The 24,188-nt window shown below is 40.7% G+C and overlaps 1 protein-coding gene across 3 annotated transcripts in view; it reads left to right on the top strand.

Annotated features, from left to right (window-relative positions):
• Positions 1 to 19,782, top strand: part of pde10a (phosphodiesterase 10A) — a 53,283-nt gene extending 33,501 nt beyond the window's left edge. Inside the window, exons 4-22 of one of the 3 annotated variants that reach the window (XM_060871835.1) lie at positions 394 to 517; positions 2,183 to 2,232; positions 2,846 to 2,986; positions 4,465 to 4,620; positions 5,423 to 5,473; positions 5,867 to 5,925; positions 6,369 to 6,420; positions 7,788 to 7,930; positions 8,320 to 8,412; positions 8,731 to 8,917; positions 10,048 to 10,190; positions 10,862 to 10,945; positions 11,298 to 11,448; positions 11,545 to 11,701; positions 12,642 to 12,810; positions 12,917 to 13,028; positions 13,152 to 13,232; positions 13,384 to 13,472; positions 17,112 to 19,782. In XM_060871835.1, the coding sequence (XP_060727818.1) occupies positions 394 to 517; positions 2,183 to 2,232; positions 2,846 to 2,986; positions 4,465 to 4,620; positions 5,423 to 5,473; positions 5,867 to 5,925; positions 6,369 to 6,420; positions 7,788 to 7,930; positions 8,320 to 8,412; positions 8,731 to 8,917; positions 10,048 to 10,190; positions 10,862 to 10,945; positions 11,298 to 11,448; positions 11,545 to 11,701; positions 12,642 to 12,810; positions 12,917 to 13,028; positions 13,152 to 13,232; positions 13,384 to 13,472; positions 17,112 to 17,232 (2,163 nt within the window). In that variant the 3' untranslated portion in view covers positions 17,233 to 19,782. Of the gene's footprint in view, positions 1 to 393; positions 518 to 2,182; positions 2,233 to 2,845; positions 2,987 to 4,464; positions 4,621 to 5,422; positions 5,474 to 5,866; positions 5,926 to 6,368; positions 6,421 to 7,787; positions 7,931 to 8,319; positions 8,413 to 8,730; positions 8,918 to 10,047; positions 10,191 to 10,861; positions 10,946 to 11,297; positions 11,449 to 11,544; positions 11,702 to 12,637; positions 12,811 to 12,916; positions 13,029 to 13,151; positions 13,233 to 13,383; positions 13,473 to 17,111 lie in introns of all 3 variants that reach the window. The other 2 variants (XM_060871834.1, XM_060871833.1) reach the window with 2 other exon arrangements.
• The last annotated feature ends 4,406 nt before the right edge of the window (positions 19,783 to 24,188 follow it).

Raw genomic sequence — 24,188 nt, 5'->3', positions numbered from 1 at the left:
ATGGTTCACGTACTCTTGTTGTTTAAGGCAGGACAGACAAAACATGCTACCGATTTAGTGCTTCAGATCATCCTGCAAATCGGCCGCGGTTATAAATCCACCTGTGACGAGAAAGCAAGAAGCATCAAATCTTTGAGACGCCGGAGTGAGATGGGATGAGTTTTGTGGGTGTGGTTAGAGGGCTAAAACCTTCACAGGAGTAAACTGTGCCTGCTGTTGCATCACACACACACACACACACACACACACACACCTACTCTCTCAGTGGTTGTGGGATGATTGAATGTTTCCACTCACCTGTTTCACTGCCCGAGAGTCCTAACACGTATTTGTATGCAGTACATGTTGTTTGTGTTTGTCTAGTTGCATACTGTGTGTGTCTCTTGTGTCCAGCAGTACCAGGACACTAATATGCAGGGCGTGGTTTACGAGCTGAACAGCTACATGGAGCAGCGGCTGGACACGGGCGGAGATAACAAACTCCTGTTGTACGAATTGTGCAACATTATCAAAACAGGTCAGGCTTCACACACATCCGCATCACACACACAAGCATTTCTTACATTAACTGGAAATTTTCTCATCCTTAAAAATGAGACACTTACAGTATGCCCTCTTGTTTGTTGGATATTAACACGTCTCGTCGTCGTCCATCACAAAGAGCTTTGAACAGAAACAGACAGATGTTTGTTGCAGTGCACAGGCCATTCTAATAACAAGCAAACCAAAAAGTCCAGAAGCATAAGCAACTAATATAATTACAGGAAACAAATGAATGTTTGCCAACATGACTCGAGTCTCTCGAAGTCAGGCCCGTGTACTGAATTGAAAAAGAAAATCCACATGAGCAAACGTAACAGTATTAAAGTGCTGGAAATATCCTGCATGAAAGTGTCCGGGATTCCTTCGACAGGTGTCTGCAGGCTTGCTGAGGAGAAGACGAGAATCAGTGCCGTTATTGTGTCAAGAAGAGAAGCGTGGCAATCACTTTGAAAACTAGTCTTTACGTTACGCTAGCTGCTATTGTCTCAAAAATAAAAAGTAAATCTTGATGCTCAAAATAAATAAATAAATAAATAAATAGCAGTCAATGCTTTCAACATATTTCCACAAAGGGTTTAAATCAATCTGAAGTTGTGGCATTGTATTATATAGCTGCCACTCCTGAGAGCATGCCCTGTATTAGACAACTCTGATCTTTTGGCACTGTACGCTGTGTGTTCAGTGGTGAAGCCTGGCCTTACAAATCCTGTCTGCAGCACGTCCTCGGTCTTCCTGCACAAGCAGACAGTTCAGTCAATTTATGGGTTAATGGTGAAACACAGAGAGGGTGCTGGTGGGATTGACCCTGGTTAGCAGGCCTTGCCCTAGTGCATGTTCATGTTTCTTTCTCTCTCTCTCTCTCTCTCTCTCTCTCTCTCTCCTTGTGAGTAGTGCACAGGCTGTCACATTTAATCCACCCACGCCTCCTCAGCACACTGCAGCACTGCGGAGCTCAGGGATTCATCCCTTCCCTCTGTACACATGACGTCTCTTAACACGTGTGCACTCGCATGCATTCACGTAAACCTAAACACCACAAACAAACTGCAAGCGTGTCACTCTTGCACACAAATGACTCGAGGTTCTTCGTGAGCCATGAGCACAGATCATTCATTCATTCATCTTCTACCGCTTATCCGAACTACCTCGGGTGACGGGGAGCCTGTGCCTATCTCAGGCGTCATCGGGCATCAAGGCAGGATACACCCTGGACGGAGTGCCAACCCATCGCAGGGCACACACACACTCTCATTCACTCACGCACTCACACACTAGGGACAATTTTCCAGAGATGCCAATCAACCTACCATGCATGTCTTTGGACCAGGGGAGGAAACCGGAGTACCCGGAGGAAACCCCCGAGGCACGGGGAGAACATGCAAACTCCACACACACAAGGCGGAGGCGGGAATCGAACCCCCAACCCTGGAGGTGTGAGGCGAACGTGCTAACCACTAAGCCACCGTGCCCCCCGAGCACAGATCAGTCTTGTATAATTTGACCTGTAGCTTACAAATATTAACCCCCTGTTAGAGTTAAAGTTTATACACGATCGAAGAAGTTGTGCTGTTAGGATAAAGAATCTCATTCGATTCTAAAATTGACGCCTAAAAAGTGTTGTTTTTTTTCCCCCTCATAGCTACAAAAGCTGATGGTTTTGCACTATACTTCCTTGGAGAATGCAACAATGTAAGTGGTTCTCTATGACCGTATACTTCCTTTTACTATCATTATTTTTTTTTTCCTGATATTCTTATAGTAATAGAAATGAGGTGGTGGCGATGCATTTGATGATGGTTTATTGATGTCAGGAATTAAAGGAAGGACTGGGTCTTTCTTTAACCTTAGGCGTCTTTAATCTGTAATCTGTAGGAACATCAAGTGCAAACAAATGCATGAATCTGCAAACAGCGATTTGTCTCTTTTACATCATTACCAGAGTAGCCGTGTCATCATTATGACCCTATCTGCAACAGATAAGCATGTTTGGATAGCTATTTCCGTACACTTATTACGTTTACACGTTTGAACGGTCGCTAGAACGATTAGCGCTTATACGAGGGTGAGTCAAATAAAATCCTTCTTTTTTTTTTATGTCGCACTAATGGGCATTAATGAAGTCTATCACTTCTATTTCTTAAGTGTTCCAGCACTTAACATGGTCAAATTCTTCCAGAAATCCATTCGGTTAAATTCTAATTTGTAACAATTTTTAAAGGTTTTAATTTGACTCACCACCATAGGGTTTGCTGAAGGATACTGATGCATCATAAACCATATCCTGTCCTTTTCTCTGGTCCAGACCCTGTGTTTATTCACGCCAACCGGGGCAAAGGAGGGGCTTCCCGGGCTCATCCCCTCCGGTCCCATTGTGTTCGGTACCACCATAGCTGCTCACGTTGCCAAGACACGCAAGACACTACTTGTAGAAGACATCATGGGGGTGAGTCACGGTGCAAAACGCTGACTAGAAAGCTGTGATGTATTTTAATAATCCTTATGAAGATCATTGGTTACATATAAATGTGCATGATTGGTCGTTTTAACAGTTTATTCGTTCACAATGTAAATGGTGCTTAGCAGAAGTAATATACAGTAGGAACTCCCTTATTACATACAGCTGTTTATTGTTGTTCCTATTAACACCAACAGGGGAAAACACCCCATAGGGCAACAGAATAAGTACATAAAATGTTAGTTCACACCTTTTTTTCAGATAATATTGAATTCTGCTAAGCACTAGGTTATTCAGCCCAAAACCTGGTTGCCTCTGCCAAGAGGTTCAGACTCGGCTATAGATAAAGCTTTCAGTAAGAGGATGAGCCAAAATGGTTAAAGCAAAACAAACAGAGTTTGTCAATGTAATTCTCCATCTCTGGACTTAAACTCTGCGGTCAGAATTAAAGACAGACGTCTACATGAACAAACCTAAGAATATAAATTAGCTTAAACTGTTCAGGGTGAAGGAATGGACTGTTAGAGATTACAGGAAGAGTGTGAGTATTCTCCTCAGGGCAGATGGTACAAAGTGGGTTTTTTGGTTGGGGAAGTAGAAAACGTTGTATCTTCTGTTGACAGGATGGCAGAAATGACCGAACAAATCATTAAATTAGTATTTCATTGTTTATTTTGTGTACCGTATTTTGGACACCATCGAATGTGGTGAAGAACTTGAAGTTTTCCGTGCATTGTTTTATTGTGCAGCTCACTGAACGAATGATTTACTGTAAGAAACAACTGTGAGTCCTCAAATTATTGCTTCAGATTAATATGACATCTCCTCAGAGCTCCCACATATGCACTAATTAAAACATAATTGTGAGATGGTCCCTACACATCCCTATACAACGAAGTAATTAGCAATAATTTCACACGTATAGGATTAATAGGGTCGTTGAAGGGTGTGGAGTAAATATTTTGAGTCTGTTTCCAGCCCATAACATGTTTCAGGATTAAATATTGTGGTCAAACCATAAGTCAGTCAGTCAGTGGTAGTGCACACTGTTGATGCTGTTCAGCAATCGACTTGCGTTCACGGTTAAGAACCTCACAGAACTGACACCGTCCCCCCGTCCCCAGCATGGCACATGCTCCTGTCCGAGTAGCATGCAAGTCTGTAGCTACATCTCAGATCTGAATGAGCAGTTGTGGTATTAACTCATTATGCCTGTTTAACTCAACTCCGATTACAGGTAATTAAGGTAATTAAGCATTGACGCAGATCAGTTGTTTAGAGCAGGTACAATACACAGCTGCACAATGAAGGGGAATGTCAGAGCCGGAATGTAGACACACTAGTTAAGCAGAAACGCATTGTTGAAACCTGTGTGTGTGTGTGTGTGTGTGTGTGTGTGTGTGTGTGTGTGTGTGTGTGTGTGTGTGTGTGTGTGTGTGTGTGTGTGTGTGTGTGTGTACGTACAGGATGAGCGGTTTCCCCACGGCACAGGGCAGGACTCAGGGATCCATGTTCACTCTGTTCTGTGTCTCCCCATCCTCACGGCCATCGGAGACCTGATCGCCGTGCTGGAGCTGCACCGCAACCTCGGCCGAGAGCCCTTCAACCTCAGCCACCAGGAGGTGCGCAGACGTTACACTACCCGCTATAGCTGCTTGCAAATAGTATTAATTAAAGCAGGGTGAACTCGGAACTAGTTGTTTTCTGTTTCTTGTCCAGAGTCAAGAGTTTCTCCGTCAATTCGAAATAATATTGCCTTAAGCATGTGATGTCATGGGTGGGGTGGGGTGTGGTGTGGTTGGGGGGGGAGTAACAGAAGTAAGGAGAATGACTTAATCCTGCATTAGTTTAATCACGGTCAGTCAGATTGGTTACTATAGAAACATAACATAGAACAAACGCATTAATCTAAACCTGTCATTCATGTAGACGTGCGCAAAGATGTTTATTTAATATTTATGGACGATGTCTCCAGTGTCAACACTTAACATCAGGACATGAGTTTCATGAAGGACTTCCGTGTCGGTTTCTCCGTAACATGACAAGCCGAGAAAGGAAAAATAAAAGCACCCGGTGATGGAACAACCGTGATAAAGTGCTAGCAGGAAATTACATGTAACCATTTCTGGTTAATAAGCATAAGGTGCTGTTGATTAATACATAAATGATCATTTCTGGCATATTGCAGAGGTATAAAAGGAATAATAATTACACTTGGATTCTTTTCTTGACAACATTTTTCTGTTTTTATTATTATTATTATTACTTATATTATTGACACTGAACCAGTAGTAAGAAACGAACATAGTGCAGAGTGTCAGAAGATAAAATAACGTGAGCGGATCTTCATCTTTGGTAAAAGCAACCAACCTAAAAATAAAGTAAATATCTATTTTTAATTGTCTCCATTTTTTTTTTTTCTAGGTTGCCACTGCAAATTTAGCATGGGCTTCTGTAGCTATTCACCAAGTGCAGGTGAGTTCAGACACTCTTCCTTTTGCACAAGCTGTGCAGTGTTTTTCTGTTTACACACACACACACAAACACACACACTCACACCCAAAGCCCCTGGGTATATGCACTGAACAGCCTCAGAGGCCCAGTGTTTGCAACCCGGTCATTGAATATACGCACACACGTACCTCTGGGAGACAATTATGAAGTCGCAACCTTTTTAACCATAAGCAGTAACACACTGAGTGATGGCGTCCCACAGTGGCTCTGGGTCTGAGCAGTACAGTATATATAAGTGCCTGTCAGTGTGAAGAAGACTCATCGGTATCGTTTGGTATTCTTTATCGAAGGTGAGACTACAAAACCGCCTGGCGTCTTTAATACATTTCTGCTTTTCTTTTCTGTTCATTCCAGGTCTGCAGAGGTTTAGCAAAGCAGACGGAGCTCAACGACTTCCTCCTAGATGTGTCAAAGTGAGTGACCGCATTGAGAGATGTAGAGAATCTTTAATAAAATATAGAATATTTTAACTATAATAAACTTAAAGACAATATGGTGCCACGACTCTCCGAATGATTCCGGCACATTGATTCGGTGTGACGGAGACACACTTGGCTAGCAAAGTTTTGACTTCTTTAGAGGAGACTGATTGGTTGACGATCACGCAGAAAGCCTAGGTACTAATATGAAGGAAATAAAACAGGTCCACGTTATTTTTTGACAAACAACTGTAATTTATAGCTCTTAGTGTTGCAGTGACATCTGATGGGTTTTCCCAGACTACTACACACACACACACACACACACACACACACAATGTCATCAAACTTCATTTTAATAGTAATGTTATACAGGTTTTTTTTACCGTTCTACACATTGTTTTATTAGTTTAAACCTTTCTCGCTCTCCTCCTCAGAACGTACTTCGACAATATCGTGGCAATAGATTCTCTACTTGAACATATCATGGTGAGTATGTTTCTGCTTTTCTCAGCAGGGTCACACGCCTTGTCATGAGGAGAAAACCTGCTGTGCTTTTGTCGCTCATGTGCGTTGACATCACTAGTAAAGAAACATGAGCGATGAAAGAACTCCTCTTATGTTTGCTGGGTTCAGTGAAAGTCCCTTCCTAGAACCTCCTCGTGCCATTCCCCTTGGGCTCCCCTTACCCCCCCTCCCCCCTCCCCCTCCCCCCTCCCTAGTGCTCATATCATTCTCTTGAATTTTTTTGCTTTCCTGATCTAAGCTTGGAGCTAATAAGAGACTAATTCAGGATTTTCCCTTTCTGTTGACAACCGGTGTTAGAAAAGGGTCCAATATAATGGTAAAAAGTTATCATAAAGAAACGAATAGTTTCCCCACTGGCGATTCTCTCTCTCTCTCTCTGTCACTCTCTCTCTCTCACACACACACACTGTCTCTCTCTCTCTTGCACTCACACACACAATCTCTGTCACACTCTCTCTCACACAGTGTCTCTCTGTCACACTCACATACTCTCTCTCTTGCACTCACACTCTGTCGGTCACGTGCGCACACAGTCACACACTCTCACTCACACACAGTCACACTCTCTCTATCCTGTCACACTCTCTCTCTTTCACTCACTCACACACACTCTCTCTCTCTCTGTCACACTCTTACTTACACATACTCACATCTCGTTACACTCTCTTTCACACACACAGTCACACTCTCACTCATACTCTGTCACACTTTCTCACACACAGTCACACTCTCTTTATCTGTCACACTCTCTCTCAAATACACACTCTCTCTCTCTCTCTCTCCATCTGTCAGACACTCTCTCTAACACACACACACACTCTCTCTCTCTATCACACACACTCACTCTCTCTCACACTCTCTTACACTCACATACACATTCACACTCTCTCACTCACCCTCTCTGAATCTGTCACTCTCTCACCCTCTCGGTCACACACACAGTCACACTCTCTCACTCACCCTCTCTCTATCTCTCACACACACAGTCACTCTATCTCTCTCTCACACACAGTTACACCCTCTCACTTACCCTCTCTATATCTCTCTCACACACACAGTCACACACACACACACACTCACACTCTCTCTAGCTCTCTGTCACACTCTCTCTCTCACTCACACTCACTCTTACACAGGGGGGAAATGCTTCCCATTTGCTCATCAGAGATCCCTGCCCAGATATTAACACAAATGTTAATGTATTTCTAATGACTGGGATTGTAGCGAATTCTCAGTACGCATCAGTCATACTCTTGTACTTTGTTGGACATTTTAAACTGTGAAACAGGAAGTCGCAGAGATGACCGCTGCACTAATTTGTGTTCCAGATATATGCAAAAAACCTGGTGAATGCAGACAGATGCGCCCTCTTCCAGGTCGATCACAATAACAAAGAGCTGTACTCTGACCTTTTTGATATCGGGGAGGAGAATGAAGGGAGGCCGGTATTTAAGAAAACCAAAGAAATTAGGTGAGTACCAGTAAACCTTTGGTATTAAATGTTCTGAACAGAACTAGTATGATGCTTGATACTGAAATAAGTAACTTGCTTAGTATTATAACAGTTAACATGTACAGTACTTATTACAACACTGAAGCTCTGTTTATTTGTGCTGCTTGTAATGAGCATACGCTGACTTGTTTGAAGCACGTGTCTCAGTCCTCGCAGAAGTGAAGTGAAGATATCACTGCGTGTGAAATCTCACTCCACTATGACCTCATTTTTAATGCCCACACTCGCTGCACTGCAAGCTCAAGTCCAGTATCAGAGTTCAGTGCATTTTTGCTTTATACTATATTTTTTGTGTGTTTGTCGTATTTTGTAATCTAACACTCCCTGTAATCTCTGTCTCCACTTAGGTTTTCTATAGAGAAGGGCATAGCGGGTCAAGTGGCACGAACAGGAGAGGTCTTGAATATTCCAGATGCCTATGCAGACCCACGGTTCAACAGGTAGCGTATAAACATACAGTAACACTTCTCATGACCACCTGACTTTCATTCTGTCGTCCACCTCCTAACTTCATGCTGGTACGAGATACGGGGGGGGGACAACACTAATCATTTGATTCTCTCTTTATGGATATTATTTCATTGTATATGAAACAGTTTAGAGAAATTCATTAAAAATATCATCACATGGTTAAAAGAGAGTTTATTTACACGTGTCAGCAAGTCGGTCTGAAATTCATGAAGTATATAGAACACAAATGGTTTATGTACCTGATTAAATGTGATTTTCTGTTTGTTTGTGCGTCTTGTTCTTCACAGAGAAGTGGACTTGTATACCGGCTACACGACGCGGAACATCCTGTGCATGCCCATCGTCAGTCGAGGAACCGTAATAGGCGTCGTACAGATGGTGAACAAGTTGAACGGAAGTGCCTTCACTAAAACCGACGAGAACAACTTCAAGATGTTCGCCGTCTTTTGTGCTCTGGCCTTACACTGTGCAAACGTGAGTGACAGACCAGTCGTGTGTGTTAATGGAAAGCTCTCTGGGAGGCGGAACGAGTCACACTCGAGTGAAATTCTTGCAGATGAACAAGTTTAATGAGCACAAAAACACACAACAGCTTCAACCGCCACTGACCGATTTCTACAATGTGTGCATTTCTGTGCACGTCTAAGGTGCTGTGGAATTAAATTACCACCACCGCTAAGACATTTATCATTAAAGCGCATTGTTTCCCAACTGTTAAAGTCAAACTCCCTAAGCTGTGCAAGACTTTTTTTAAACCCTTAAAGCCTCTTCTTACTTATAACTGATAAACAGAGTCAGAAGACAAACAGAGGCTGCCATGGCGTGTGTGTGTATAAAGAGAAGTGGTATTTAGTCTTGTGTGTACAGAGTAGCAATTGTTCCTTGGGTTTGGCGAAAATGTGGTTTAGTTTTGGAAATTTGGCTTCAGGGTTAGTCTTTTTCCTTTGACCGGCATCAGGTTTAGTAGCTAAACAGTTGCAGAGGAACAACAATAAATAATGCCCTCCACACCCGCTGCTGAAACTGTTAGACGTGACACGGCTGTGCTGGGCTTTTTGGGTGTGAATTTTACATGTGCGTGTTTATTTGGCAGACACCGAACCCCAGTTGTTGGGTTTAAATTCGGTTTTATTTGTATAACACATTTAACAATAGAGTTTTCACAAAGTGTATGTTTCTGTGAATATCTGTGGAGAAACCGTCACCCAAAGGAATGTGTGTGCTTGTGTGTGTGTCAGAGAGAGTGTCTTACAGGTCTAACGCAATTTCACAGTCTAATTTGTGCTTTAAAGTTTCCTATATATATCTGTATTCAGATGTAAAGCATCCTTTAAACCAGGAGGGTGTTTGTAAAAACCCCCCTTATGTAGTTAATAGTTTTGTTTGTACGTATGCTGATATTTTTAGTTGTCTCTGCTTCCTGTAGGTCAGTGTGGCCTTTGTCATTTAAGTTTCAAGCTCCGAATGCTCACCCACATCAATGCAAAAAAACTCTTGCTCGTTTGCCTTCTTGTTGATATTCAATTACGCACCTTGTGTCTGTAAAGGAAAAGACGCTGAACAGACTAATGTCCTCAACGTGGCCTGTGTGTGTGTGTGTGTAGATGTATCATCGGATCAGACATTCAGAGTGCATCTACAGGGTGACTATGGAGAAACTTTCATACCACAGCATCTGCACATCTGAGGAGTGGAAAACCCTCACACAGCTTTCCCTTCCTACACCCATATACAAAGAGATTGAACTGTGAGTATACACTAAAGCATGTGGAACTGCAATAATTGGCCCATTTATTGGGTACATGTAGCTCATAAACACTTGATTCTTACTAGACATTTACCTTGTTAGTCCAGCCGTTTATGTAATGTTAGGTTAGACTAACTTTCTTGAAAATTCATAATTATTATTGCTCTTTGTGTTAAACTGCATTGCAACTGATACAATATAATGGTGTACTAAGAAAATGACCTATATGGTACAGTAGGTTTACCTGAGAAATTGAAGACTAAAACACTACATACTGCTAAAAAGTACAGGACGATGTTATGGAACGTACACAAAAGTTAATCAATTCTCTTATATTTGTTGTAGCATTCTCTGTGTATTAGCAGTTAGACAATAAAATAAAACATTAAAAACCGCTAAAACTTTACAAAAATGTGGCAACTAGAAACAACAGTGAAATCTTTTTCCATTTGATTTGAGGTGTGAGCAACAGTATAACCAAAATGTCAACTATTTTATTCTGGTTAATTGTTACAGTGGGAGTATGGGTCCATGTACACTATGCTAACACGGGATTAACACCGATATAAAATTAGGAAATTATTCTATTGCTCAAAAAAAAAAAAAAACCCAACAGTTTTTCCCAAATGACGTTCATATGCAGTTCATTTACTCTCTTCTTATCTTATTAGGTTCCACTTTGATATTAGCCCTTATGAGGAGCTCTGGCCTGCAGTCTTTGTGTACATGGTTCACAGTTCATGTGGGAAAAACAGGTGAGAACACGTTTTAAATGACACTTAGGGTTTAAAATTCCTGATGCACAGGAAATGATGAGAGAGAAATGGAATTCATGTTTCTAAACACTGGAGTTTCTCTGCGCTTAAGCCACGGTGTTGTTGTGATTCACTTCTGTACTGTAGCAGTAATCAATCAGGATGTACATTTTCTCCAGTTTACACAGTATTCACACTGGAGTCTTTATTTTATTTAAGTGTAATTGTGAATATTTCTGTTTAACTGTTTGTGTGTGTACTATGCTCTTACCAAAATGACACTGACTCCTAATCTGCCTTATTAATCTGCATTGTGAACATTTTTATTGATGTGGCTGTTTTGTGTGTAAAGCTTTGAGCTGGAGAAGTTGTGTCGCTTCACCATGTCAGTGCGAAAGAATTACAGACGGGTTCCCTACCACAACTGGAAGCATGCTGTGACGGTGGCCCACTGCATGTACGTCATTCTCCAGAAAACCTCCGGAATCTTCACTGAACTGGAGGTCAGTGCATATCCCAAACTTATTTCGATTTTTTTCTCCACCAAAAAAACATTTCCTTACATGCCGCCTCATGTTTTCATGTCTCCATTCAACCAGAGGAAAGGTCTGCTTATAGCCTGCTTATGTCATGACCTGGACCACCGAGGCTACAGCAATAGCTACCTGCAGAAGTTTGACCACCCTCTGGCGGCGCTGTACTCCACGTCCACCATGGAACAGCATCATTTCTCCCAGACGGTGTCTATCCTGCAGGTAGAGCTCTCACACACTGCATCTACACACACTTGGCTTGGTGAGATGTGGCCCTTTCCTGACTTCACTGCCTCTGTATTAGCATTTTTCCACCGAACAGCACTTTGCCACTCCCCAAACTCTGTGTGTATCCTGGCCAAAGGTGCGTCACATTCAAAAACCCTGCAAACTCTATTACTGAGATTTAGAATTCTCCTTGGAAGTTATCAGGTAGCGACTTGATAGGTGCAAGTGGTAAAATACACCTTAAAATTTTATTTATTCATTTCAGTTCATTCTGACCCAAGTGTAGAGCACAAGGTGATTAGGAAACTTTTACTTGCAATAGAAGAAGAAATCTAATATTAAGCTAACAGCAATAAATTTAAATGGTACTATAAATAAAATTAATGAATACTAAATTGCTTTTTTTTTTTTTACTTTGTGTTAGCAGAAACTTACTGTATGTTGACCAGTTGATAGTCTGTGCTATTTTTAGCCCCACCCATAGGTCCTGGATTGGCTTTTATATTAGCACACTAAGATTGGAAGACTTAGATTCAACCCAGCAAAGAAAATGATCCCTCTTTGATCGTTTCATTAATGGTACAGTTTTTAGGTGAGATACTTAGCAAAACACCTAAGGGTGTAGGAACAAGGTTTTCATATTTGAATGAAGGGGAAAAGGTGAAATGATCGAGAGGCTCTTCTCTTCTCACACCAGTGGAGGGTTAAGAACAGTTTCTCTGTACGTGTAGATTTAGTTGAAAGTACAGATTGTGAAGTGAAACACACACACCCCCCACTTCCCCCGCCTTTAGATTCTTTTATGTTAACCCCTGTCTCACCTGCTCCGTCTTGGGAACCTTTCTTCCAGGCTTTGCTGCTGCCCCCAGCAAAGCCGTTTGCCTCCTAAGTGGAGCTTTTGCTTTTTTATTGATCTCTTTGTTTCCCATAGCTGGAAGGGCACAATATTTTCTCCAACCTGACTTCCAGCGAGTACGAGCAGGTGCTAGAGATCATCCGCAAAGCCATCATCGCCACCGACCTGGCACTCTACTTTAGCAACCGCAAGCAGCTTGCTGATCTGCTGAGCACAGGCGCACTGGACCTAAACAACCACGCCCACAGGTCAGAGGTCATGCACTTTCACAGCTAATCATATGTCAAAAGAGTGTCATGACATTCATGAGTCTAGCATGGAGATAATCAGTGTCCTAATTGCTCGGCTTACCAGGGACCGCGTAATCGGCCTGATGATGACAGCGTGTGATCTCTGCTCTGTTACAAAACTGTGGCCTATCACTCGCCTCACAGCCAATGACATCTATGCAGAGTTCTGGGCTGAGGTAAGCTTTATAACAGTTTCATGTTAAAATGCAATGCACACTTCTAAATATTCCGGCAGTTTTAACTTGGTAAAACAAGGAATGAAATGGAGCCTGAAACATGTATCGTCTCTTTTTCCCCAGGGGGATGAGATGAAGAAGATAGGAATGCAGCCCATTCCCATGATGGACAGGGATAAGAAGGATGAGGTTCCACAAGGACAGGTACAGCCAGACCTGAAAAAGGGACACTGATTCAGAAGTTTCTGAACTTTAAATGAATGTACAGTATATAAAATGAAATTAGTTCATTGTTACTCTAGTAAGCGGTCAGTAGTTACTTTTGTGTTCACAGTTATGTTGTGTGTGCTCATAGGTGGGGTTTTACAATGCAGTGGCCGTACCCTGTTACACCACGCTGTCTGAGATGTTCCCTCCATCGTCTCCACTACTTCGAGCCTGCAGGTCAGTTATTCAGGCAGCAGCTGAATCGGATTTAAATCATAAGTCATATCAGAGATATGGAAACACTTAAGTGTGGTAAGGTAAGCTGATTGCAACAGTAGTTCAACAGATATGACAACCTGTCCAGTATATTAGAGCTCTGCCTAAACACATACACTCTTCATTTACTTTAATATAGAAACACCTGTCCACAATGCAGTTATTCACTCCGTGTAATGGGAAAAAAAATCATCAAATACAGGTCAAGAGCTTCAGTTAATATTCACATCAATCATTAGAATGGGGGAAAAGTGTGACTTGAACCATGGCATGGTTGTTGCTGACAGATGGACTGGTTTGAGTATTTCAAAAACACAAAACAATAGTCTCTGGAGTTTACACAGACGATTCTGTGTATGGAGGTTCTGTAGGCTGAAACACCTTGTTCTCGAGGGTGATCAGAGGAGAATAAGCAGACTGGTATGAGAAGACAGCACACTTTACAACCGTGGTGAGCAGAAAAGCATCTCAGAACGCACATCACATCACTTGAGGTGGATGAGCCACAACATCAGACCACCACATCGGGCTCCTCTCTTGTCTGCCAAGGAATCTGAGGCACGTCGTGGGCGCGGACTCACTGACTGAAACTAGACCGTGCATGCTGAGACGCTTTTCTTAATTAACGCTTATTTAAATTACTATCGGGGGGCACGGTGGCTTAGTGTTTAGCACGTTCGCCTCACACCTCCAGGTTCGGGGTTCGATTCTCGCCTCCGCCCTGTGTGTGAAGTTTGCATGTTCTCCCCGTGCCACGGGGGTTTCCTCCGGGTACTCCGGTTTCCTCCCCCGGTCCAAAGACATGCATGGTAGGTTAATTGGCATCTCTGGAAAATTGTCCGTAGTGTGTGAGTGTATGAGAGTGTGTGTGCCCTGTGATGGGTTGGCACTCCGTCCAGGGTGTATCCTGCCTTAATGCCCGATGATGCCTGAGATAGGCACAGGCTCCCTGTGACCCGAGGAAGGTTCGGATAAGCGGTAGAAAATGAATGAATGAATAAATTACTATCGTCTTCTGGCAGCTTGAACCAGACTCTTCAGACATTTATCAACAACATGCTTCCACCAGCAGAACTGTTGTCCACAGGATGTGTTTTGTTTTTCCTACTTGTCTTCTGTGTAAACTCTAGAGACTGTGTGTGAAAATCCCAGGAAATCAGCTGTTTCTGAAATACTCAAACTAGCTCATCTGGTACCAGCATCCAAGCCACAGTTAGTCACAGATATCACACCTTTCCCCATTCTAATGTTTGATGTAAACATTAACTGAAACTCTTTAACCTGTATCTGAGTTTTTTTTTGCATTGCACCGCTGCCACATGATTGGTTGAGTGGATTACTGTGTGAATGTGCAGGTGGATGGTTTAGTACGTGCTTAAAACATAGCTCTAATTTACTGGATGGGTGGCTATATGTGTAGAACTCGATTACAGCAAAAGTGGGAGGACCGTCCTTTACTGAGCGCATTGCTGGAGAGTCACCAAACGTGTGGAAATGCACCAGTACATTTGCAGTTCAGCCTGGTCCTGCTAGCAGCCAACTTACTAGCTTTATGCCATGTAACTGTCAATTTAATCCTTCCATTAGGGTACATCAAAGTTACATGATGAGCGAGAGTTACTGGTTGGATCAGGGTGTCTGACCCTATTTGTGCCAGCTCTATGTAAGGGTGAATGTCACCTGACAACTGGTGTGAGCTGACTGATAACCCACAGGAGGACTTGGGCAGTAAAACTCCACTGAAGGACATGAGCCATTTTGTGTGACTGCAGCTTTAAAATGAGTCATTGTGTTCATTATTTTATAATCATTACTGAACCTGCAGAAACAGTAAGTATTTAGAAGATTCTGTATTCACTGTGTATGCATACTTAATTATTAACAAATTCAATTATCCTTCGTCTTAATCTTAGGAAATGGTTCATGGTTTTGAGCAGTAATTTAGTGACACAATAGTGAAATATTTTTCAAAAATTTTACTTGCTGCTGTCATCGACTAATGTCAGAGACATTTCAGTCATGTCAGCAAATCAGGTGACTAACAGCTAACAATCAATCCAGGAAACACATCAACTGGCCTATAAACGGATTTGGTATTCACCCTGAGTGTGTAGCTAGATTGACATAGCACAGAAAAACGTTTAGGGTCCACCGAGCAATACTAAAAAAGGCCTCAGTCCAATCAATAACCCAGACTGGAGTGTACAACCCTCACTATGTTATGTAAGGCATCATGGTACAGTAAGATACCTGCATTTGACAATTTGTGCCACTGCTTAGCTTCTATAAATAAATATTTCACTACTGTGTCAGTAACTTAGCACTCATTAAAAATATCTGCCATACTCTAAACAGTTAATATGGTGAAAATAATCTGAAAAAGGATAATTTACTCATCTTCAGTTTATGGTCATGGTCCCAGGAACACTGGGAGCTAGGTGGGAATATTTCTAGCTAATAAGTAAGTATTCATACACAGTGAATACACAATATTCTGACTACTTACTGTTTCAAAAATGATGAACCCATTGACTCATGTCCTTCAGTGGAGCTTTACTGTCCAAGTTCTTCTCTTGGTCCTCAATCAGCTTATATCAGTTGACTGGGACATTCACTCTTAGAGCTGGCACGATGCCCTGATATGATTCGACCAGATGTGCGCTCCAGCTCTCTCTCTCCATGCAACTTTGATGTATCCTAATAGAAGGATTACATTGACAGTTAGTTAGCATGGATTTCAGTGAACATCAGCAAATGCTTAGGTACTGTGGCATAAAGCTAGTATGTCAGGTGCTAGCAGCAGCCTGAACTTCAGATGTGTGATCCAGCAGAAAGATACATACAAGCTCAAAAATGCTCTCCACTGACCTCATATCAGCTCACTGAGAACAACACAAAAGTTCCGGTCAGCATAATGAAGCACTGGACAAGCCTATGTCCAGGTGAGATCATGCAGAACGATCAGGCTCGGCTTCCTCTCACTTGGAAATATTGGCCGAGTATCTATCTGGGATAGGTTCTCGGAGTAGGTTCTAGAAGCCATAGTAAAGATGCATTAGGTACGTGCATTATTGTATTTAAAAAAAAAAAACTACAACACCTCTGGATCTTTATCAGGTGTAATTTTTTTGCAGCACAAAACCATGCAAGCCAGATCTTTTTCAACCTTGGATGAAATCTGGAAACTGAAAAACAAGATTTCTGTATTTTGTTGGTTGCTATGTCTTATTAAAAAGTGGAACAAAGTAAAACATCATTTTTTAAATCACAGCAATCCTAACAGGCTTGTGATATCCACTATACAGCCATTTTAATCCCCAGTTACATTTGTACTGTACCTAGCAGTTTAGTGATGCGAGACATCAGAGCCTTTACATGTCCAGCCATTCTACACAGTCCTGCATAATAATATGCACCATATACAGTGTGTTACCAACAAGATCTAATCATACTTGGCTAGATATCATTGGTTGAAGACGTTTTTCAGACTCATAGCTCATCTGTAGCTATTCTATCATATGTCTCAGTCATGGCTAAAGTCAGTAATTATATACCAGTTCTTGTAAATGTTTTCTAAAGTGTAGCATTGTGTGCATGCAGGGAAAACCTGAGCCAGTGGGAGCGCATCGTTCGAGGGGAAGAGCCATGTGCGTGGACTCCATGTGAGGAACCAGAGCAGAGTGAGCTGCTAGAGACTGGACCAGTCAAAGTGGACAACTGACTTTGCCTGAGACCTTCAGCCTTGAACAGGACAACATCCACACCCTGCCAGAGACACTGCACTTCCTTTAGAACAATCCCACTTCTCTGAAGATGGGAGGGAGCAGAGAGGCCAGGCAGGAGAGGTGATATTCACCAAGCAACTAAAGGAAGAATGAAAAAAAAAAAAAAAAGAAGACAAAGAAAAACAAGCGTTACCTCAGTGGGTGACGGAGGTAGAGACTAATTATAATGGCTCTTTAGAAAGCAGGAATCGTTTGCCTCAAATCTGCTGTGTGGCACCACCTTTGGTCTGAATGGACTTCTTTAGCTTCGAGTGTTCCTCGGATGGTAGCTTTTTTTAATGTTTAGTTTTGAGGTGAAATCTAATTCTTTGTTTTTCAAAATGGTTTCTTTTGTGGTCTTATATTTGAAGAGGCCTTAAATCTGAACCTGCGGTTCCTACTAAATAACTGGAGAGGGTTCAGGTTGTCTGAAACGGTACTTTAATTCCTGCTGTGATCAAAACATCTAACGCAAAACCTACTTGGGAGATTTGAGAGAGACTGTAGGGAGCGTAAAGGTGCACGAGGCGAGGCCAAGCACGGTGGCTGACTCGTGGATGTATTCTGATCGTTTGTGCAAAGATGTTTTGCAGTACTTGAATGAAGAAATACAGCCTATTCTATGTGGGAAGGCGATTTGGATGCAGAGGGAGAAAAACAAACCCTGCAGTGTATCTGTCTGAAGTAACAGAGCTGTTGTGACGAAAGAAGCCGGATCATTCTGAACCTTACTGTAGTCACACGAGAGTCACAATGTTCCGCTCTAAAAATCTATGACCATTCAACCTGATGTACAAATCAGCCTTTGATCCTCTTGTCCTAAAAGTGCTGGACCTTGGGCAATCAATTCATTTCTAAGGCAAACAGTAATAAATGTTCTACACAGTGCATTGTGACTCTATAATGACAGACACACAAACGTAAACTAGAAATCCTCATTAAACGGTAATATTTAATTTGTATTTATAGACTTCCGAAATGTTCACTGCACTCTCAGATAGTCTCAGATAGATACTCTTCATTTTTATATCACTGTCGTACGTATGCACAAGACGAGTTCAGACATACACACGTCTCATTAGTGCTTAGCGTAATACTACTGTATATGTAGGACAGGAAAGTAAACAACCACTATGACAAATGCAGTCCGGCTTGCTACCATTTGTGCCCAGTTGTTTGTTAGGTTTTTCCCCCCCACTAAAAGTAAGACGTAGCATTAATAATAACTGTTTCAAATCATCAACCCTGACCTTAATATTACAAGTTTCTATTTGGGTTACGAATAAATGATAGGTGGAAGCTTCTAATACTATTACGAGTAACAGAATGATTGCGACATGAAAGACTATTAGAACATCGTAAAGCAATAAGTAAAGGTTTCATTAGATCATTACGAAACACTGATTAAAAGTATGGAAGGACAAACTTGGTGTGAGGAGTAATAAAATGGAGTAGTAATAATCAAGACAAGTCCCGAAGATTTTCAAACCATTATGTGTATAAAGATGAAACACTGTGTTAAAATACACACTGTGCTCTTAATTTTTAAAAACTACATTCAAGTGAGATGGTAAGACACACAATTGGGCTACACTTAAACACGGCCAAGGATCAATTAGAATGAGGAATCGCCTGTAATATGGCGACAGCGCGTTCTCTGATTAAATGGTTTGTTCTGAAAATAGAGCGGTGTCATGCATGGTTTGCATTTCTATTTTGCAGCCTGTAATACGTTGAGACATGGCCAGAGCTGTGAGCGAATTCGTGTGAATGTAACCAACACTGACAAACTGCTTAACCATGCCTGTAGGGGGTGGGGTGGGAGTTTACCAAAGGAGTACAATGTCTGATATGGTCATGTGTGTGTTCAGTAAGTACAGCTTCCATTGCAGTGTGTGTGTGTGTGTGTGTGTGTGGTGTGTGTGATTTTTCTCCCCGTTAATACTTTTGGCACATGTGCAATGCGTGTGTGAAATGTGTTTGTATTCACAGACGTAAGCTACACTCTTATGGTGCTACCTTAGGTCTTAGGCAGCCATGCACTTTCAGATCGTGTGTGTGTGTGTTTATGCATGTGCGCCCACCATAACTGCTTAAAAACAAGAATCTGAGTTAAGAGGAAGTTCACAGCATTATCCACCTCAGTGACTGAGCTCAGCCACCGCTTCTTTTTCTCCCCTCACATGCACTATGTTTAGAGACTATTATTATTAATACTATTATGTTGTCCTTAATTTTATTATGGCTTCTATTATATTGCTATCATTAATGCAACCGTCAATGATTATTAGCATTGTTATTTTCTTAATTAGAATTACATTTTAAATTAACTTATATTTTTTTATACAAAAAAAAAAAGTTAGCATTTTTGTTTTGTACAGAGCAAAGTTGTGCATTATTAAGTGAATGGTCATGTAGACCCACTGTTGCCCAAGATTAATAAGGAATGTCTTGACTGTAAATATAAGAGCAGTAATTTTATTAAATATTTCTGGAAAAAAAAAGTGTGTAATATTTCCTGTCTAGTTTTTTCTGTTATTCAAATGTTTTTGCACCCTGAACGGTGCACCAGATCGTGTCGACTACTTATCGGATATTTTCAGAAACTCGGATTTAAAACAAAAAAACACTCTTCAGAGATTATATATTAAAAAAGTACTGCTAAATTGCTAGTTTCATAGTTTCATAGCTGTGGGTCTAGGAGCACATTTTAAGCTATAAAATTTAATGCAGGGCCACCAAGCAAGTGTGAAGCTTAAGGTCACAAAATTACAGAGGCAAGACTCAGCATGGCCATGCCCTGCTGCTACACACCAAATATAACCTTTGCTGCTCTTGGGAATACAAACAGATTAAAAAAGAAAACTGGAATCTGGACTTCATCCAAACAATGTATTTGTCCAGGGATTTAAAAATGACAGCACCGAAAAAAGAAAAACAGCCTTAAAGGTCAGTGTACTAGAATCAATAATCATACAATACTTACATACTTCTTCAGGATATTAAAACAGGAAAATAAAGACTTAGCCTCGACTTCACTTAGCATAATGAACTGTATCACACACGTGGAAACTCTATACAAGTCAGTCAGTTCTTTCATTAGAGATATAAAAAAAACAAGCACGAGAGACAAATTAACAGGAATACCTGAAAAGCTACAGTGACAGCCTGAAATATCTTGTCAAACTTTTTATGCAACACAAACTAAAGCTTCTAAGCTGAGGCAGTTATTCAGTACGAGATTCCACAGCGTGCGTCCACAGCATTCTCTGAGCCAGACCACAAAATTGACCCAGACCCATCATCCCACATATGGAACGAAAGGAAATGGCCTCAGTGACCAGTTCCACTGCAAACAGATGAATGGCAAGATGTACTGTATCCCCTGTTCAATCTGTTCAAGCAATGTTGGAATTGTTTCACTGATAGAAATACTACATGAACTACACACAGGTCCAACAATGAGAATCAGCATGGAACATGGGATATAAGATACAAACCTGTAGCTTTACTATCTTACCCCTCATCCCTTCCTAATTGTTTTGAAATTACTGAACATTTATACTACTATAGATTTTCCCCACCATGTGCACATTAACATTTCAATCAGCTGGCCACATAAGAGCACTAGTAGATATGCAACCATTAATAAAAACAATGAAACCATCAGCTCTGAATGAACTTAGCATTTCAATCTAAACTATTATACATCATTAATAATCTGTCTAATCAGCAAATCCTACATTTCACTTGACATATATGACTCAAATTCCTGTCATCACACATTTCATCAACAGGGATTTAAACACAAATAAGACTGATCTTCAACACCACCTAAGACAGTGGCACTCATCAGATGAAGCTTTATATGAGCAACTTCCGACGAGAAAATTCGTCCACATTTTCCTCTCATCAGTTCACCAATCCTTGAAAGCAAAACCAACGATTTCCTAAAAATCTCACCCACTTGTCTCTGGGAAAACAGCAAAAGCAGTAGCGAGAGAACAATTCTCTCATACTCCACACACAAGAAGAAGAAAAAGAAGTTCCACAGACCCAACCAAAACCTCCCAATTGGTTCAAAAACTCCATTTCAGAACATATATAACATATAATACCCAAAAAATTAACTTAACCAAGATCAACGTTTTTTTTTTCCTTAAAATATTATAGTATTATTATTGATAATTAAAGATGCAAATTGAAACCTTATCCTTGACCCAATAGCTATACATACACGTCAGATTATGGACACAAATATAGATTAAAAAAAAGGATTGAATACCAGATCATTTCCCATATTAAACACTGAGCAAAGAAATATATAAAGTACACTTAAAAGACTGTCTAAGTACAAATTACTGGACACAAATCAGACAATTTCACTAATCTATCAGAACTAATGTAGCACAACAAATAATTTAAAAAAAAGCAGCATCTATCCCATCACATGTGAATACTGTCTTAACCAGTTTTTCCAAACTCTTTGTACAAGTCTCTACCCAATTTTAGGACTCAACACCGATAGCAAAGCATTAACGTCCATAATAAAGACTGTCATCTCTACTTACCCAGATCAATCTGGCTTTATTACAGGAAGACACGATCTATAGCATAAATGATACAGCATCATACAATTCCATCAGTTATTGTTATTATAGCTGTCTACCATAGCACACTGGTGTTTTATATGAAATAATTAATGTATTTTAAACATCTTGTATTTTTACATCCAATTCAGATAAACAGTGCAGGAATTAGAGCCCTTTTTTGCATGCTCTCTGACACTTAAGAAAAAAAATTAATTAGACAACTGACTGCTAAGCCGTTCCATTGCCAGATGGTCAAGTGTGGCGTTTACATTTGGAAAATGTTGCTGTTAACTCTCAGTATGAAGTCATCATTAGGCTGAAAAATTAAAATAAGCCAATCAGCTATTTGGTACGTTCTTAAACAGCAAGACAGCAGTGCCAAAAAAGGCCCAGGAGACTAGGGAAAACAAGAGTAGATAGATGTCTTTCCCTGGCAAATAATAACCTCTTCCCAACAGTTGATCATCTCAAGAACATCTTCCATGAAGTAAACATATCTGTGTCAAAGTCAACAAAACAACATGGAATCCACCAGAGCAAATACAGATGGATTAAGATCTAAACCATTTTCAAGCCTGAATACCAAGATGGACAAGTTACAGTTTCTTCTCTTCATTTCTGCTAGTCAGGAAATCTGGTTTCAAGGAATACATTTCTTTGCAGGATGAGAGTACTAGATCATAATCCCATGGTCACAGTCATTACTAATGGAATAACCTTACAAAGCATGACGGAGGTTGCCTAGTTTCAACAAAACATCAGATTTTCAACATTATGGTTAGCAGAATTACAAAAGATATGACACTGTTCCAGCTACACCCAACCAACCTGCTTGCCTTGCTCAAGTCACTAAGGTTATGATCACTTGCAACAATATCAGATTACTCTATCAACAGGAACAAAAGAAAAATAAAACCACTATATGGGGATAAGTGGAATTCTGCATCCTAGAAGCCAAATTCTTCCAACGTGCAATAGCCTTAAACACTGTTACACAATTTTTGTTGCTTTCTAATTGCTTACGCCTCAAAATGATCGAAAATGGCTATTAACATTTGACACAACAAATAAATCCCAACAAATAAATTTAAACAACAAATACTGCATGACTTGTGGGTTGCTAAATGTTGCTTTGCCCAATTACTTTCTCTAATAAACACTGTCTTACTGTACAGTACCTAACCGAACCTAACCAGGCAGCCTCTACACAGTCTCAGTTTGCTCAAGATGTCAGTGCTGGTTGTATTTTAAGACATGGGAAGCCCCTTTACTGAAGACAGCCAAGAATTGAAAGCACTTGACACAAACCAAGTCATAACAATAGAGGCAGTGACGTCCGTCTAGACTATCAAGAGCATTGACCAAGGCCAATACAAGACTTTGGGATTTGTGAAGTGTTCAACACAAGTCACTGACATAATCCCCAAGAATAACATGTCTTTGTTCCAGAAGTCCTTAAGCAAGAGGTCATCTAGAAATTCATACCAAATTTCATCCCTGAAGAGCACTCTCTTCTCCACAATGTACACGTCAAGGAACGGGGACGAATTTTTCAGACATGAAAACCAGATTGTTCCAACTGCTCTGCTCATGAGAGAACTTAGATTTTGCACAAAGCCTCATCTTTTATCGTCATCCGCCTTGACAAATGACCTCAACCTCTTTAAGAAACCATATCTTTTAAAGCTAAAATCCTTCGTGGATCAATAATTTCTTTCAATCTGGTACTTTCAATTGACTCATTTCACTTAATAATGCGAATCACCAAAAACATTGTCACAGAATTACTGATGTCTAATTTAATGGCACCATATAAATGTCCAGCAACTCTTTGGAAAAATGACTGTAGATCACACTTGTCCTCTTTTTTTTTTCTTCTTCTAATAGAGCAGAGAATAAAAACACTTACTGTAACCCCATTTTCAAACTAAACTCCTACCTGTCTATTATTCGACTCCGTTTGGGACACAGCAAGTGTTTTTGCACTTCAAAGTAGGGCCAGACTCTTGGGCTTGAACTATTAAACTAACAGGCAACAACTAGTAACCACAAACCTGATACAACTGTCCATAAAACACAGTCATATTTTATAGACGAGGTGCACACTATTGTAAAACTAGTTTTAGAGCATTACAAATTATACAAATGTTAAGTAGGTGTTTTTTTTTCTGCTTTGCTTCTTGTTGCACAACTGGTTTTTGAAACATATGCATTTCATTGCTCATATGAACCTACAGAAATGTCAAACTTTTGAGGCTATAGAGGAGTCAGTAAGGGACCGTAAAAAAAAAAACGCCACAGGCAACTTACGTAAAATTCGG

This window comes from Tachysurus vachellii, chromosome 6 (assembly GCF_030014155.1).
Source record: "Tachysurus vachellii isolate PV-2020 chromosome 6, HZAU_Pvac_v1, whole genome shotgun sequence".
Lineage (NCBI taxonomy): Eukaryota > Metazoa > Chordata > Actinopteri > Siluriformes > Bagridae > Tachysurus > Tachysurus vachellii.
Note: the sequence above shows the minus strand (reverse complement) of the source record. Positions and strands in the feature narration are given on the sequence as shown.